This window comes from Ovis aries, chromosome 1 (genome assembly GCF_016772045.2).
Source record: "Ovis aries strain OAR_USU_Benz2616 breed Rambouillet chromosome 1, ARS-UI_Ramb_v3.0, whole genome shotgun sequence".
Taxonomy (NCBI): domain Eukaryota; kingdom Metazoa; phylum Chordata; class Mammalia; order Artiodactyla; family Bovidae; genus Ovis; species Ovis aries.
The window spans coordinates 175,083,340-175,101,967 of NC_056054.1; the positions used below are offsets into that span (position 1 = coordinate 175,083,340).

The window sequence follows — 18,628 nt, forward strand, 5'->3', positions numbered from 1 at the left end:
CAAGATCCAAAGCACTAACAAACAACCCCAAACGCTAGTGAGGATGTGGAGCAGAAAGAAGTCTCATTCATTGCTGGTGGGAATACAAAACAGGAGAGCCACTTCGGAAGACAGTTTGGCAGTTTCTTACAAAACTAACCAGACATTTATAAGATTCAGAAATGACGCTCCTTGATATTTACCCAAGAGTTGAAAACTGTGTGTTCACACAAAAACCTGCACACAAATGTTTATAGCAGCTTTATTCATAATTGCTAAAACTTGGAAGCACCAAGGTGGCCTTCAAGACATGAATGGATATATTATGGTACATCCAGAAAATGGAGTATTCAGCATTAAGTCAAAAACTGCTAAAAAAAAAAAAAACAAAAACGTATTAACTTAAACAAAACCAAATTACATTCTATCAATGCATAGCTAGTAACAGTCACTTTCAGGTAAACCTTAAGTACAGAATACAGACATTCCTATCTGTACTTAAGGCATCAGGCCACACTGAGGATGGTGAGAACAGAGTATAGCAGTCACTGGGATGTGAATCACTTTAACTGTGGGCTCTCCACCATTTATCCTTTTTCCCCTGATTACTAGTAAAGAGATTGAATCAGTAATCAAAAACTTCTCATCAAGCAAATGTCCAAGACCAGATGACTTCAGTGGTGAAGTCTAACTTTTTAAAAATTGAGGTAAAATCATATAAAACATTACGTTACAGATGTACAGGGCTTCCCAGATGGCACAGTGGTAAAGAATCCTCCTGCCAATGCAGGAGATGCAGGTTTGATCCCTGGGTCAGGAAGTTTCCCCCGGAGAAGGAAATGGCAAGTCCTCCACCAATATTCTTGCCTGGAAAATTCCATGGATAGCAAAGCCTGGCAGACTGAAGTCCATGAGTTCCCAAAGAATCGAGCACAACTGAACGACTGAGCAATTGAGCAGACACGTGCACATATCCACTACAGGCAGACAACACAGTAATTCAATATTTGATACTACAAAAATCTAGTTACCGTGATTACCATAAAATTACCCCCTTCACCCATTTCCCCACCTCCCATTCCTTCCCCTCTGGTAATCACTTAGTCTGTTTTAAGACGTGGCCCATTTGAAAGCAATGATGTTGATGTATCCAAACCAAGTTTCTTCCTCCTCCCCATTGTGATTAATCTTTTCATAATCTTCTTATTCCTATAAAGCAAACAGAACAGAATTTTGAAAAATGTTTAGAATAAGATAGATTATTCCATACCAAATCCTTGAAAATGATCAATAAAATAAGGACTATACTTCTGGAGTCTGAGTACCACCTAAAGGATTTTAAAATTAAAAAGATTTTATGTGGTAAACAAAAGAAAGACTGTCCACTTAATATCAGGGCTCCTATTCTGTATACCACAATTGGTTCAGCCACCTTTATCTTTATACCTTCCCTTTCCTCCTCACAGCTTCTCTCCAAATGCCCTCTCTGTTCACAAAGCTCTTGGTATTCCCTGTAAAAACAAAACAGGAAAAGGAAGGAAAGAAGGAAAGACACAAACAAGCTCCCTTGATATTTACTGCCTCAGCTGCTATCTCCTCTTGCTCAGTTCAAGTAGTAGAGATCAATAGGACCTGTTCCCAGTTCTTCACATGCTCTACTTCAGCTATCACCTGACCCTCTCAACCGACTCTCAGAAAGACCACCAGTAGTGTCCCAAATTGACATTCGCAACAGCGCTGCATTAATCATCATCTTACATGGCTGTCTTACTGCCAACCATTTCCTTCTGAAACTCTACCCTTGGCTTTCTCACTTCTCTCCCAACCTCTAGCTGCACTTTTCCAGTCTTCATTGCTCACTTGCCATCAACAAGCTGATTCTCTTTAAGATTCTTCTGCAGTCCTTTCTAATTCCCAAAGATGTTTCTCTCTAACCCATCCTTTCTGAGCACTGGACACATGTCAGTCATGTATCACATATAATTTTTGGCCATCGAACTGAATTTCTATTAATACCTATCCTCTAATAAGATGGCATCCTGTTCTCTACACTCCTGCAACTCTTACATTTCTCTTTAAGTTCTTTGTAAAGTTCATAAATTACATATTTCCAGAATTACAATTATCTCTTACTTTCCAATCTAGTCTCTGTAGCAAGATTTCAGTCTACCATCCAAAAAAAGAAAAAAAAACTATAATTTCCCATCACACCAATCTTGCATCACCTCCAGCCAATTCTATTACCATAACCTGGATTTTGTATTCATGGATGACCATTGGGAATTATGTGTCTACATAAAACCTAAAGCACTGCTTGTGTGTATTCCTAATGTATATTTTCTTGGATGGAGGATATGTCATTGTTATCATTTTCTCAAAGAAGTCTTATGTCCCAGAGGTGACTGAGAGACTATGACCTGCAGGATAATATGAGACCTTTAATATAGATATGAAACCAGTAGTCTGCTTCTCCCCTTTACAGACTTACTCATCAATAAGCTTCAATTTATTTGGCTTATTTGCAGTCTGTAAGTAGGTCATATTCTTCCACTTTCAGGTATTGATATGGGCTGTTTTCACTACCAAAATGCCCAAATTGTTAATTTCTAACTGGTGAGTTCTTCCTCAGTACATGTAATCCCTTCTAAAATTTCCCTAAGTCACTCCAATATAAGTACTACCCATATATTTTCATAGCATCTCTTAGTCATTTTCATCCTGGCATGCTAAATGGGTTTTATCTTATTAATTTTTGTATCCCCAGCTAAGTATCTGACATATGGTAAGAACTCTGATTTTTTTCTTTCTTAAAATAGATCTCTCGGACTTCCCTTGTGGTAGAGTGGATAAGAATTCAACTGCCAATGCAGGGGACGAGGTTTCAATCCCTGGTCTGAGAAGATTCCGCATATTGAGAAGCAGCTAAGCCCATGCACCACAACTACAGAAGCCTGTGCCTACAGCCTATGTCCCACAACAAGAGAAGCCACCACAACAAGAAGCCCATGCACTGCAACGAAGGGTAGCCCCTGCTCGATGCAACTAGAGAAAGCCCACATGCAGCAAAGATCCAGCACAACCAAAAAGCAACAACAAAAAGAAGAGATCTCTCTAAAATTGAGACAGTTAAGGTCCAACTTGTCAGATACTTTGTTAAGGTTGCTAAGAAGAAGCCATATTTATCTGAGTTCTAATCTACCACTAAATTATGTTTGCTTCCTAGTTCCCTGAAAGTGAAAGGCGCTCAGTCATGTACAACTCTTTGTGACCCCATGGACTATACAGTCCATGGAATTCTCCAGGCCAGAATACTGGAGTGGGTAGCCTTTCCCTTTTCCAGGGGATCTTCTGAACCCAGGGATCAAACCCAGGTCTCCCACATTGCAGGTGGATTCTTTACCAGCTGAGCCACAAGGGAAGCCCAAGAATACTGGAGTGGGTAGCCTATCCCTCCTCTAGCGGATCTTCCCAACCCAGGAATCAAACCAGGGTCTCCTGGATTGCAGGTGATTTCTATATGGCTTTCTGGATATACAGCATATAGATTCTTATCTATATGGCAAATTAATGAAACAGCATACTTCCCCTCTGCCTTCTCCCACCAAATTATTCAGAAACCCATCTAGCCATCTGTGTGCCATACTTAAAAATATACTTAAGGGGTACCTCTTAGCACATTCAGGGCATAACAGGTTATCTTCCATGTCTGGGGGTGCAAAAGTGCAGGCAGGTAACATGAAGAGGGAGGTCATCCTCCTGGGGGTGTCAGGCACCCAGGTCTGACCTGCTTGGAACTGCAGGCGAACCCAACCTTCTGTGTTTGCCAAGAGCGGTCTACCATGGACCACACACCACCGGACACCTAGACGGGGAAGAAGAAGCACATATAAACTGCTAAGATCAGATAATAGCGCCCCAATTCAACCCCTCAGTGAGTCCCTCTTCATTTCACTCTTATATTCTGTTGATGAATCAACTGAATAAGAAGCATAAAAAATGTAGACCAAAAGACACCATAATCTGATTCACAAACTACATAGCACAAGGGACACTAACATTCAACTTTTGGGAAACCTTGCTTTGTGTCTAGGATTTTGCTAAGTGATTTATATGTATTAATATATTTATTCTTAACAACTTTATTAGTATTTGCTTTAATTTACAGGTGAGGTAAATCAAGTTTACAGTGTTAAAAGAAAATAATTTCCCCAGAACCAAAACAAGGATATGTATATTCTAGACTCATGGTCCATTTGCCTAACCACTACACTGTACTACAATCATGGAAAACAGGCAGAAAGATCTTTGTTTAAAAGTCTAAGAAACAATCTAACTGGGGAGATGGGATATTTGAGAGACAACAGAGGAAGTCCTATCTACTGAGAGTAGGTATCTAGTGTCTGAAATTTAGACAAAGGATCAATCAATGTAGGCTTAAGTAGCTATAAAATCTCCCCACAGTCTAAAACAAGAGTAGAGATTACCATGCTCCTGGATAGTAGAACTAATATTGTTTAAATGGATATACCACCCAAAGCAATCTACAGACTTAATGTGATTCCTATCAAATCACCATGAGATTTTTCACAAAACTAGAATAAGTAATCCTAAAATTGATATGGCACCATAAGAGCCTGAATTACCAAACAACCCTGAGGAAAAAGAGCAAAGTAGGAGCATAACCCTCTCAGACTTCAGATAATACTACAAAGTACATTAATGAAAACAGCATGGTAAAACAGACATTTGGGCCAATGGAACGAAAAAGAGAGCCCAGAAATGAACCCACACACTTGGCTCAACTAATCTTTGACAAAGGAAGCAAGAGTGTACAATGGAGAAAAGACAGTCTCTTCAGCAAATGGTGTTGGGAAAGTTACAACTGCATGTAAATCAATCAAGTTAGAATACATCCTTATGCCGCATACAAAAACTAACTCAAAATGGCTTAAAGATTTAAATATAAGACATGACACCATAAAGGTAGAAATTTCCATATAATCCAGCCATCCATCTACTGGGCATATATTCAGACAAAACTATAATTCAAAAACATACATGCACCCCAGTGTTCATAGCAGCACTATTTACAACAGCCAAAACATGGGAAAAAAATCTAAATGTCCATCAACAAATGGATAAAGAAGATGCAATGGAATGAAATAGAATATTGTGCTCACTCACTCAGTCATGTCCAACTCTTTGCAACCCCATGGACTGTAGCCCACCAGGCAAGAATTTCCCAGGCAAGAATATTGGAACAGCTTGCCCTTTCCTTCAGGGGATCTTCCCGACCCAGGGATCAAGCCCAAATCTCCTGTACTGGCAGGTGGATTCTTTACCACTGCGCCATCTGGGAAGCCTCAGTGGAATATTCAGTTCAGTTCAGTCACTCAGTCGTGTCCGACTCTTTGTGACCCCATGAACTGCAGCCCGCCAGGCCTCCCTGTCCATCACCAACTCCAACTCCCGGAGTTCACTCAAACTCATGTCCATCAAGTCGGTGATGCCATCCAGCCATCTCATCCTCTGTCGTCCCCTTTTCCTCCTGCCCCCAATCCCTCCCACCATCAGAGTCTTTTCCAGTGAGTCAACTCTTTGCATGAGGTGGCCAGGGTATTGGAGTTTCAGCTTTAGCATCAGTCCTTCCGAAGAACACCCAGGACTGATCTCCTTTAGGATGGACTGGTTGGATCTCCTTGCAGTCCAAGGGACTCTCAAGAGTCTTCTCCAACACCATAGTTCAAAAGCATCAATTCTTCAGTGCTCAGCTTTCTTCACAGTCCAACTCTCACATCCATACCTGACTACTGGAAAAACTATAGCCTTGACTAGATGGACCTTTGTTGGCAAAGTAATGTCTCTGCTTTTGAATATGCTATCTAGGTTGGTCAAAACTTTTCTTCCAAGGAGTAAGTGTCTTTTAATTTCATGGCCGCAGTCACCATCTGCAGTGATTTTAGAGCCCCGCAAAATAAAGTCTGACACTGTTTCCACTGTTTCCCCATCTATTTCCCATGAAGTGTTGGGACCAGGTGCCATGATCTTCGTTTTCTGAATGTTGAGCTTTAAGCCAACTTTTTCACTCTCCTCTTTCACTTTCATCCAGAGGCTTTTTAGTTCCTCTTCACTTTCTGCCATAAGGGTGGTGTCATCTGCATATCTGAGGTTATTGATATTTCTCCCAGCAATCTTGATTCCAGCTTGTGCTTCTTCCAGCTCAGCGTTTCTCATGATGTATATAAGTCAAATAAGCAGGGTGACAATATACAGCCTTGACGTACTCCTTTTCCCATCTGGAACCAGTGTGTTGTTCCATGTCCAGTTCTAACTGTTGCTTCCTGACCTGCATACAGGTTTCTCAAGAGGCAGGTCAGGGGGTCTGGTATTCCCATTACTCAGCCATAAAAAAGAATGAAAGAATGTCGTTTGCAGCAGCAACATGGATGGACCTGGAGATTATCATACTAAGTAAAGTAAGTCAGAAAGAGAAAGACTAATACCATACGATATCACGTACATGTGGCATCTAAAATATGGACACAAATGAACTTATCTACAAAGTGGAAACAGATTCAGACACAGAGGATGAAGACTTGTGGATGCCAAGAGGGAAGGGTGTGGGAAGGATGGATAGTAAGTTTGAGATTAACAGATGCAAGCTATTATATATAGAATGGACACAAGGATCTATATTCAATATCCTGTGATGTCATAATGGAAAAGAATATGAAAAAGAATGTGTGTGTATATATAACTGAGTCACTTTGCTATACAATATGAATTAATACAATTTTGTAAATCAACTATGACTTCAATATAATACATTTTAAAGAAATAAATTTAGAAAGAGTAAAGATACTACGGCACAATATACATGGCGGCTAGGCACGCTCCTTTATCCCAGTAGGTGCTTGATAACTGCTGGGTGAAGAGGAGCTAAAAGGGTGAGTAAGTCTGGGGTGCCATTCGCTCATATGGCACATTAATGAAAATTAGAAAGAAGTGTCATCGTTGGGGAAGCAGGTGTCCGAGACAGCTTTGTGGCTGGATACTGCTTTTGAAAATTAGTAAAAGGTGCTCATTTCTCCTCACAGAAGGAAGTACAGCCGGGGCGGGGGGTGGGGGGGGGGGGGCGCTGGGGGTAGTCAGCAGGCCAATTTTAGCTCCCAGTCTTTTCTTTTTTTTTGTCTGGGTTCTTTGTGTGGTGAACAATGCACATCACCACACAAGTCAGTCCTGAATAACAGGATTCAGAACACCTCTGGAAATGGGGTAGAGGGAGGAAAAGAATTCAAGCCACAGAAGACAGTGACTTTGTACTGACCAGAGGTAGGTTGTTCTGGAACTGAAAACAGAAATACCAAATAGAGAAGCAGAAACTGAAGAAAGATGAAGCTAAGTTATGCTCACTCAAGATTTCTCAAGAAAAAATTCAATTATTTATCGCCTACTTTTAATATGCCAAGTTGTATCTCATAAGCCTCACAGTCATTCTATGAAGTCGAAGAGTTGAAATCGTCAATTTTATAAATCAGGATACTAGGGTTTACACTGGGAAACTTGGGTTTCTCCAAGAGAAAGGGAAAGATCTCCGGCCGCGGCTGGCCTCATTATCAGATTATGCTTTCTTTCCACCTTCTGCTTGGTGATGAGAAAGTGTCCCCAACTCAATCACCTGACTCAGAGCCATTCAGGCAAAACTTGACTATCACTCAAAAGATAAGCCTTCTGTGAAGCTAATATTGCATCTGCAGCTAGTTTAACCCTCACTGTATCTATCATTAGTATCTTCTGGGACTTCCCTGGAGGTCCAGTGGTTAAGACTTCACACTTTCAATGCAGGGGGCAAAGGTTCAATCCCTGGGTGGGGATCTAAGATCCCACATGCCATGTAGTGAAACCAAAAAGTAAAGCAATTTTTAAAAAAAAGAGTGCCTTCTTTCTCTGGCATGGTAACCACTGTTTAAGGTTGATCTTACCTGAGGCTTGTGGCAGAAAGGATTCAGAGGTACGAAGGGCATGTGAATTCACAGCCTTTGGCTGAACAGCCCTTGCAGCAATTCTTGACCATGCTGCCAGCATGGCTACCTGAGCTGAAGTTACCACCTCAACCGTTTTAGTCCTTTCCTCACTCTCACTCATCTTCCTTTTCTGGACACTTCCCCTCTTGGTCACCATGCTGTGTTTCCTTGAACATGAGTGCATTCGGGCCTCCCGTGATGATTTAGGAATATACTGCAAACGAAATTCACAATGAGTATACAGCGAAGTGCCACTGCCCTAAGCACATGTGTGCGGGTTTTATCATTCTTCATGCATTGACCTGTGTATGTCAGCGCAGAAACGGTTTAAGAATGTCAGTCCCCTCAAAGCAGTGATTCTCAGCTAGGAGAAGTTCTGTTTGCTAAACTGTGTGTAGGGGGAGGGAGGTTACTGACACATTGTGGGTAGAATCCAGGGATATGTAGCCTACTAAACATCCTAAAATGCACAGGACAACCCGTAGGAGAAAAAGAAACTAACTGGCCCCAGATGTCAGTTGTCTTGAATGAGAAACCTTGCCTTCGAGGTACAAGGTATAGAGATGGTGGAGAAGAGGGAAAATTTACAGAACTTACATCACCACATTCCTCACTCACCTGATCTTTTTCAGGATAAGCATGTTCCTGGAGTCGCCGATAAACTTCTATTTTCTAAGGAAATTAAGAAGGGAAATAAAATTAAAGGGCTTTCCTGGTGGCTCAGAGGGTAAAGCGTCTGCCTGCAATGCAAGAGACCTGAGTTCAATCCCAGGATCAGGAAAATCCCCTGGAGAAGGAACCAACTCCAGTACTCTTGCCTGGAAAATTCCACAGATGGAGGAGCCTGGTAGGCTACAGTCCATGGGGTCACAGAGTCATACACGACTTAGCAACTTCACTTCTCATAAAAATTACAAGCTGGCAGAGCTCCCACACTTGTTCCAAGCACCAGAGATCCCCACCAGTGCACTCACCTGGCCGTCGGTACTCAGCTTAAGCTGTTGGCACCAGTACCGCAAAGTGTCTCGACTCACATTGTTAATCGGAGGCAATGTGGCCGGCAAGGGACACACTGATCTTCTAAAGCTAGAGCTTGGACAATCTTCCTCAGGCTCATTTGTTTGAGGAACAGGAACTGAGGAAAGAAGGGAACCAAAACAGCAGTACATTAATCTATTTGTAAAATTGATTTTAATTTTATGAAGTTCTCACTCCCCACAACTCAGTCTGCAAATATACATATCCAGTATTCTTTCCTCATCTTGCAAAGAAGGTAATAGATTCAGAATTCAAGTACTTGCCCAAGATCACACCACCATAAAAATGGCAGACCTAGGACTCATATCCACATTTTGAAATTATAAATTTTTTTATACTACATTCAGCAAACTGTTTTTTTACAGCCATCCCTGACTTCCTGAATAGAACATTACATTGGATTGCTCTCCAAAATGTCCAGAAACTGGTCCACAAACTATCTGTCCTTATAGAAATCATTCAAACCACCCCATCCAACAACAGTCTTCCATTCTGTCCACATGCCTCATTTTCCTCAACAAAGAAAAGTTACCCTGTCTCACATCACTTTGCTTAGATTTAGCTACTCTATCTTGAAGCCCTTGTTATTTGCCCCCGCCAAATAAAAGCATTCTAAAAATACTTCTTTGATGCCTCTATATGAAGTCCCAAGAACAGATAGGAAGAGTCTACTAGATATTTTATCAGCAATTACTCACCAAGCAAAAGATTAGATGTTTTCAAAGTGATTTAGCCTCCCAAATACCATCTGATCTTATATGAATCTAAAAAAGCTGAATCTAAAAAAGCTGAATCTAAAAAAGCTAAATTCAGGCACAGAGAGTATATTGGTGGTTGCCAGGAACTGAGGGCAGGGGAAATGGGGTTTCCCTGGATCAAAGGGTACAAATTTTCAGTTATAAGATGAGTAAGTTCTAGGGATCTAATGCATATCAACGTAACTATAGTTAACACAATAAAGTATTCTTAAAAATGAAGCGAGTGAATCTTAAAATGTTCTCACCATGATGAAGGGAGTTAACTGCGAGATGATGAATGTGTTCTTATTTTGTCATCATTTCTTAATTTCTTATTATTGTTCTTAATCTTATTTGGTCATCATTTTGGAATAGACACATACATCAATCATCACATTATATACCTTAAAATCACACAATGTTTTCTGTGTCAATTATATATAACAAAAAACTCAGAAAAAAATGATCTGGTCTCCGTAAGAGGTATGTAAAAAGTGTATTCACCAAAGTGAAAGAAGACTGGGCTTCGTGGGTTGGGAATTTGAGCTCACATCTAGATCGCATAAGATCACGCTCTATTCAAAGCACTCCACTGACTATTTTTGGTCTTTTTCAAAGTAAGACGGTAAGGGTGCTTAGCGAATGAAAAGTATGAGAGTTTGAGAAATCTCTTACCACAGGTTATCAAGGTGAGAATTAAGCTGGGTGTCACATAGCTAAACGTCAGGGGAACTTACTTTTCCTGGGCCTCCTAGAGTTGGAGGGGCCGCAAACTGAGCTAACCCTGTGGTCTTAATACCTTGATCATTTGTGTTCAGTGCCTCCTCTTTGCCTTCTGAAGTTGAGGAAACACCTGGTTCCACTTGATGGTCTTCAATAATTTCCTCATTAACTGGATACAGTGTAAGAATCACGTTTTCTTCATCTAATGGCCCTTCAAAGAAATTCTGGAAAAGGAAGTGTCAATTACTGTTCTCATTTAATGCTGTACACTAAGATGTTTAACTTCATGGCGCAACTAATGAATAAGAAACTGAGAAGCCAGCAGTTGGATAGAAAGACTGAGATTCCCTGAATTTGATATTGATTAGTAGATCCTTTATTGTGAAGTGTGAAAGTGAAAGTTGCTCAGGCATTTCCAACTCCTTTCCACCCCATGGACTATACAGTCCATGGAAATCTCCAGGCCAGAATACTGGAGTGGGTTGTCATTCCCTTCTCCAGGGGATCTTCCCAACCCAGGGATTGAACCCAGGTCTCCTGAATTGCAGGTGGATTCTTTACCATCTGAGCCACCAGAGAAGCCCCTAGTAGACCCTTTATTAGATAAGAAAAACAATGAGGAAATGAGCAAAAGTAGATTTACACCAGCTCAATAACATGAGTTTGAGTAAGCTCCGGGAGTTGGTAATGGACAGGGAAGTCTGGCGTGCTGCCGTCCGTGGGGTCGCAAAAAGTTGGACACGACTGAGCAACTGAACTGACCGATAAGAAGAAATTAAAGCATAGATCTTGGGTTTGGGGAAACCATTTCCCTCATAGCCTGTCTCTTCATCAGCTAAAACATATTTTCATTTTATCTCCTAAATCTACGTGAAAGGTGTTTCTGCCTTCTCATCTTCTATTGTGTGATTCAAGTAAGCATCAACTCTCACTGGCAAGAGCAAATTATCTTCTGTTTTTCCAAAATCCATCTATGCCCCTTTCTACAGACTGCTCTCCTGCTTATTTAAAATACTTTAGTTGGGAGGGAGTCTCAAACATGGAGGGGTTATATATAAACATCCACTCCGATATTCTTGCCTGGAGAATCCTTGAACAAAGGAGCCTAGCGGGCTACAGTCCGTGGGGTCACAGAGTCAGATACGACTGAGTACTAACACTTTCACACTTTTGCTTTTCATAGCTGATTCACCGTATAGCAGCAGAATCTAACACAACATTGCAAATCAATTATACTCCAATTTTTAAAAGTAAATAATAATTTATTTATTAAAATAATTTTAAAAAAATAAAATATTTCCGTTAAAGACAAAATTCCCTCATGCAACCTGCAAATTCTTGAACAGCAGGGCCCCTGCCTTCCTTTCCAGTTTAAGACCCCTGAGCTTTCCGAGCTTCAGCCATAGCAACCTTGTTTAAGCCCCAGGACCTGAGGGAAGCAAATGTATCTGTTTTACTCTCCACAGCAAGCACAGGGTACACAGTGGACACTCAGCGTTCTTTTAACAATTTCATGAGTGAAAGATAAAGTGGATAGGTAGAAAGGAACTGATATTTATGGGTTTTGTACAGTACGCATGCACTGAGCTAGGAGCTTTCTATAGTTCTCACTTAATCCTATAACACACTTATAGTAATTTACTGATTTTCATATTTTACAAATTAGGCAACTGAAAGTGTTACTTGCTCAGTCAAAAGGCAATGGCACCCCACTCCAGTACTCTTGCCTGGAAAATCCCATGGACGGGGGAGCCTGGTGGGCTGCCGTCTACGGGGTCACAGAGTCAGACACGACTAAAGCGACTTAGCAGCAGACTCTGTCAGTGGGAATTCTCCAGGCAAGAATACTGCAGGGGGTTGTTGCCATGCCCTCCTCCAGGGGATGTTCCCCACCCAGAACCGGGACCTCCTGCGTTGCAGGCACTCTTTATTGTCTGAGCCACCAGGGAAGTAACTGAGGCTCAGAAATTAAATGGCGTAGAGTCACATATGCTTAAGTTTCTTAACTTTTCCTCTCAATCCAAGGGCAAATAAACTCCATTCCAGCTCAATTGTAATACACTCTTTTCTGAACAGCTAGATGCATCTGCATTTGACAGCCTTTCCCTCTGTTTGTTCAGTCATCAATTGTGTCTGACTCTTTGCGACCCCATGGACTGCAACACACCAGGCTTCCCTCCCCATTTAAATCTTTTCAAAAATTTCCCCTTGCTTTCACACTTCAGTTTGCAACTAGGGATTTTGCATCTGTACACCACTTTTTCAAAGTACTCTGGGACATATTTTACTGGTCAGCTTAAAAATACAAATTGGCATTATTGGGGGAAGTATCATTCCAGTCAAGAGGTAAACAGTTTTATAACTTGCCCATAAATTCTATACTTAATATTGGCCAATTCTGTCCTTCAACCCACATTGCGGTCCCTGTGTGTGTATGTGTGTGTGTGTCCCAGTTGTGTCCGACTCTATGCGACCACGTGGACTGTAGCCCACCAGGCTCTTCTGTCCATGCAAAAATACTGAAGTGGGTAGCTATTCCCTTCTCCAAGTGGTTCCTGTGAATGAAACCTGCTCAGTTTATATTCTAATCTAGTTAAAGACTCGGAGAAGGCAATGACACCCCACTCCAGTACCCTTGCCTGGAAAATCTTGCGGACAGAGGAGCCTGGTGGGCTACAGTCCATGGGGTCGCTAAGAGTTGAACACGACTGAAAGACTTCAGTTTCAAGCATTGGAGAAGGAAATGGCAACCCACTCCAGCGTTCTTGCCTGGAAAATCCCAGGGACGGGGGAGCCTGGTGGGCTGCCGTCTATGGGGTCACACAGAGTCGGACATGACTGAAGTGACTTAGCAGCAACAGTAGCAGCTAAAGACTATCCAAGCAAAGTCAGAAAACCTGTTTTGTAGCAGGGCCATTGGGAATGGATTGCTTCTTATCCCTGAAGGGAAGAAACCACTAGTCAATTCACTGCTTGAAGCATATTACCTTTTTCACTCTTTTCACTGCAGCCGGTCATTTCTTTAGCATTTTATCTTGCCCAACTACAACATGTTTTTCTATGAAAAAAGTATCTTACTTAGAACTAGAAAGAGAAATATTTAATTTCTCCCTTTTACTTTCACCCAAGCTGTATACCACAACCACATGAAAGAAAATAACTCACTTGCAAAGAGGAGATTCTCAGAGATTTCTCACATCCAGAAATTAAGACTTGTGGCAAAAGAGAAATAGAAGTGAGCTCTAGAAAAGCTTTAAAAAGTGAATCTGTGGGAAAATGAGTGAAATTAAAACCAAACTTACCTTCTCATAATTTGAGTATGCCATTTCAAGTAATGCTCAGAGAAAGGCAGAGCCACAATGTTCAATCTCTGCAGTTTAATCCTCTGAACCAGAGGGTTTCTAGCCCAGTTTCTCTTTCCTTTTGTAAGCAAATGTCCCCTACTTCCTCTTTCCCAGAAGAGCTGTATTCCTCCCTCCTCTTTCCACCCTCCCTTGTTATCTGTCAGTATGATAATTTCATCAGCTTTATACACACTCTTGTCTATTAGGAGAGAGTTAAGTTACTGGGTAATTAATAATCACTCTTGATCTTTTAAAAAATTTTTGAGTTTTATTCCTTTAAGACGAGACTCAGAAAATAAAAAATGACAAACAGTTGTTAAGTTACAAACAAATGAACAATATTTGTAAATAATATTGATGATAGATTGAAGGATGTTTTGTGGAAGGAATAGAAGTTCGAAGGTATTTTGTAACTGATTTATGGCTGAGGGTGTGTTACTCGCTGGGAGATTAGATTTAGATTGTAGTGTTTAGATAACAGGATCACTCCAAGATCTAGCTCTAAACACAGATTTTAAGCCTGCAGTAATGGTGAGCCGAGTAGAAGGGAAAGGTTAAGCTATTCAGAATAAGAACAGCAGGAGACAGAACACCAGGGTAAGAGGTCTGCTAGCGAATGCAGAAGGAACTGCACAAGAGCAGTTCTTCCGCTAGAGGATAATGTTGGGGGCAGGAGGCGACAAGAGATGAGGCTGGGGGAGTCATAGACGTTTTCATAGCCATTCTAATGAGTCAGAGCTTCTAAAGGAAAATCTTCACAAACAATAAGGCAGCCCGGGCATCCACTGGTCTCATAACAGGCTTTCTCTGCCCAGAGGCCATCTGTCTCAGGACCCAGGGAGCCCAGGTAACTTTCAGTCGGTTCAGTCACTCAGTCGTGTCCGACTCTATGCGACCCCAAGAACCGCAGCACACCAGGCCTCCCTGTCCATCACCAACTCCCACAGTTTTCCCAAACTCATGTCCATTGAGTCGGTGATGCCATCTAACCATCTCATCCTCTGTCGGCCCCTTCTCCGCTTGCCTTCAATCTTTCCCAACATCAAGGTCTTTTCAAATGAGTCAGCTCTTTGCATCAGGTGGCCAAAATACTAGAGTTTCAACTTCACCATTGGTCCTTCCAATAAACACCCAGGATCGATTTCCTTTACAAAGGACTGGTTGGATCTCCTTGCAGTCCAAGGGACTCTCAAGAGTCTTCTCCAACACCACAGTTCAAAAGCATCAATGCTTCGGCACTCAACCCTCTTTACAGTCCAACTCTCACATCCATACATGACTACTGGAAAAATCACAGCCTTGACTAGGCGGACCTTTGTTGACAAAGTAATGTCTCTGCTTTTCAATATGCTGTCTAGGTTAGTCGCAACTTTCCTTCCAAGGAGTAAGCGTCTTTTAATTTCATGGCTGCAGTCACCATCTGCAGTGATTTTGGAGCCCCCAAAATAAAGTCAGCCAGTGTTTCCACTGTTTCCCCATCTATTTCCCATGAAGTGATGGGACTGGTTGCCATGGTCTTAGTTTTCTGAATGTTGAGCTTCAAGCCAACTTCATCACTCTCCTCTTTCACTTTCATCAAGAGGCTCTTTAGTTCTTCTTCACTTTCTGCCATTAGGGAGGTGTCATCTGCATATCTGACAGGTAACTTTAACTTGGTACTATAAAGTATTTAAAGTACAAGGATTCTGCCTCAATTTGATTAAGAACTAGGGGGTACAGAGGTAAAGAATCCACCTGCCAATGCAGGACATTTGGGTTCAGTCTGCGGGTGGGGAAGATCCCCTGGAGGAGGAAATGGCAGCCCACTCCATTATTCTTACCTGGAGAATCCCATGGACAGTGGAGCCTGGCAGGCTACAGTCCATAGGTTGAAAAGAATCGGACATGACTGAGCACACACAAATGCATGGTTGGAAAAATAAACTATGAAACTCCAGCCAGACCCTCAAAATCAAATCCTTGAGCACAAGACAAGATCCAGAAATCTGTGCTTCAACAAGCCTTCAGGGTAGTTCTTCCTGCACCTAAAATCTATAAACATTGGCTAGATCAGGGTGTGACCAAATGGCTTTGGATTAAGCAGACAATGCTTGGAATCCTAGCTCCTCCCTTTCAGGGTGGAAACTGAATTGGCCCATAGAGATTCAGTCAAGAAAACACTTCATCTCCCCACTTGGGTGTGGTCCCACCTGACAGGCTTTTTCTGGATGATTTAGAAGAGAGTTCTGGTAGCCAGTACAGAATGAGTCCAGTGCCTTAGGTTAAGTTAGGACTTTGAGTGGAAAGACTTTTCATTACTGTATTTCTTAGCATTTATTACAATGTAATTATCTTATTTATTTTCTTGGGCTTTTTTTCTCTTGCTTTTTGAAAACATTACATTATGGGAAAGTTCAAACATATAAAAACAGACAGTAATATCTTCAGTCCTCATGGATCAGTCGTCAAGCTTTAACGATGATTGACCCTAGCTAAACTGATTCAGGCTTCCTTATTAGGTCAGATGGTAGAGAATCTGCCTACAATGCAAGAGACCCTAGTTCAGAGATCCCTGAGATTCCCAGGAAAATTCCCCTGGAGAAGGAAATGGCAACCCAGTAGAATATTCTTAACGGAGGAATCCCATGGACAGAGGAGCCTGGTGGGCTACAGTCCATAGTAGTATTAGTCGCTCAGTTGTGTCCAACTCTGCGACTCCACAGACTGTAGCCCACCAGGCTTCTCTGTCCTTGGGATTCTCCAGGCAAGAATACTGGAGTAGATTGCCATTCCCTTCTGCAGGGCATTTTCCCAACCCAGGGATCAAACCCAGGTCTCCTGCATTACAAGCAGATTCTTTGCCGTCTGGGCTACAGGGAAGAGAATTGGACACAACTGATACAATTTAGCACGCACGCAGTCTAATTTAATCTAAACTGCCACCTATTCTGGAGAAGACGATGGCACCCCACTCTGGCACTCTTGCCTGGAAAATCCCATGGACAGAGGAATTTTCCTACCAGGGATGTGGGAGCCTGGTGGGCTGCTGTCTATGGGGTGGCACAGAATCGGACGCAACTTAGCAGCAGCAGCAGCTACCTATTCTCCCTCCCTTGGGTTATTTTGAAGGAAATACCAGACTCCATATCTTTCACAAATTCAGGGAAAAAAAGGACTTTTTCTAACTACAGTTATATATGGATCTATGAAATAAAATGCACTGCCTAGGGCTTTCCTGATAGTCCAGTGGTTATGAATCCACCTTGCAGTGCAAGGGACACCAGTTGGACCCCTGGTCCAAGAAGATCCCAGGGAGCAACTAAGACCGTACTCCACGACTATTGAGCCTGTGCTCTAGAGTCCAAATGCTGCAACTACTGAAGCTCGTGCACCTAGAGCCGTAGTCTGCTACAAAAAATGCCACTGCAGCGAGAAGACAACAAGTAGCCCCTGCTCACCAAACTAGAAGAAGCCTGTGTGCAGCAGCAGAGACCCACTGCCGCCAAAAATAAAATTATAATACATTTCTAAAATCTTTTTAAAATGCACTACCTATTTCAAATATATTTTATTTACTACATAAGTTAAATATTTAAACCATTGTATTGTTTTGTTTAGATAAATGTTTTTCAAAAGCTTTTTTCTTTTAAGTCAAAGGAAATTTTGTCCCCTGCATTGCAAGGCAGTTCTAATATATAACAGAAAAAACTGGAGCAACTCTGGTTGAGAGTTAAACACCTGTAAGACAGCTCACAGAACACTGTGGTTCTGAGAAACAGTGGTTCTGGACACTGTGGCACAGTGTCCCTCTCAGGCAGAAGGGATAACTACTAAGTTCTTCCATTTCCTGAGGAGGAAAGTATAACTTGCACTCTGAAAGGTGTTCCCGACTTTGCTACATTCTTCATTTCAAGAGTTCCCCCTTGCAAGGATTACTGAAAGTTTATTCTACTTTAGAGCACTAGTTGCAGATCTTCACCTTCTGATCAAGAATATATTAGCAGATTTCTTTTTCTTTCTTTTTTTTTTTTTACAGAAAAAAAAAAAATCTCTGTCAGGAAGCAACAGTCACAATTAGGAGAATCTTAAATTCAGAATCCAAATGAGTAAGGGCCATCTTGTGTTCTGTAATAGCTCCGAGGGTGTGGTTAGGACAGAGCATGGCAGTCAGGTGAGATGAGGTAGCAAGGACAACTTTTGATGAATGGACAGGGAGTTAACTGGCTATAGATCCTTCGATAACAGTTGCAAATTTAGCCCCCACCAGCAAGTGAACTTGGCCAGTCAAAGGAAGTCTTGTATCACCCTCCTCTTTCCATATTGAATGCATTCTGCATTTTCATCAGGATAACTCTCCTATGAGACACATGGAATAGCTGTGAGACATGTTGAAGTTGGAAAGCTCAATTCATGTTGTTCTCTTGAAGTGGCTGAAGATTGGTGCCAAAGGCAATTGCTACTATATGAGGATTGTGTGTGAGGAAGGATGGGGACTGAGGCCAAGAAATGTAAACTGAAGTTATTTCCTCCTATGTCCCTATCAGTCATTTGTTCCCTCCTGAGTTTTCCACCTCTTACTCTTTACAAATTCTATCCTACTAGCACACAAAGATGGTTAACTTCATCCTACTTAAAACACTCAGCTCTTTCAACACTATCATTTTATTTAATTACTAGTCTCTCTCTCTGTTCTTTCCCAGTTCAACTTTCTGAGCGTATCTTTTCTTTAACTTTATCTTTTAGCTGCACTAGATCTTCATTGCTGGAGAGTGGAGGCTGCTCTCTAGTTGCAGGCTTCTCATTG

At 41.7% G+C, this 18,628-nt stretch overlaps 1 protein-coding gene across 1 annotated transcript; it reads right to left on the bottom strand.

The window, feature by feature from the left end:
• Window positions 1-260: 260 nt before the first annotated feature.
• DPPA2 (developmental pluripotency associated 2) lies at window positions 261-13,827 on the bottom strand. Its single transcript, XM_015091808.4, has 7 exons — window positions 13,804-13,827; window positions 10,578-10,725; window positions 8,978-9,138; window positions 8,622-8,675; window positions 7,962-8,217; window positions 3,646-3,841; window positions 261-1,188 (listed from the first exon to the last, which is right to left on the bottom strand). Exons 1-7 carry the CDS (start codon window positions 13,825-13,827, stop codon window positions 1,080-1,082), a joined length of 948 nt encoding a protein of 315 aa, XP_014947294.2. The 3' UTR covers window positions 261-1,079.
• Between the last annotated feature and the right edge of the window lie 4,801 nt (window positions 13,828-18,628).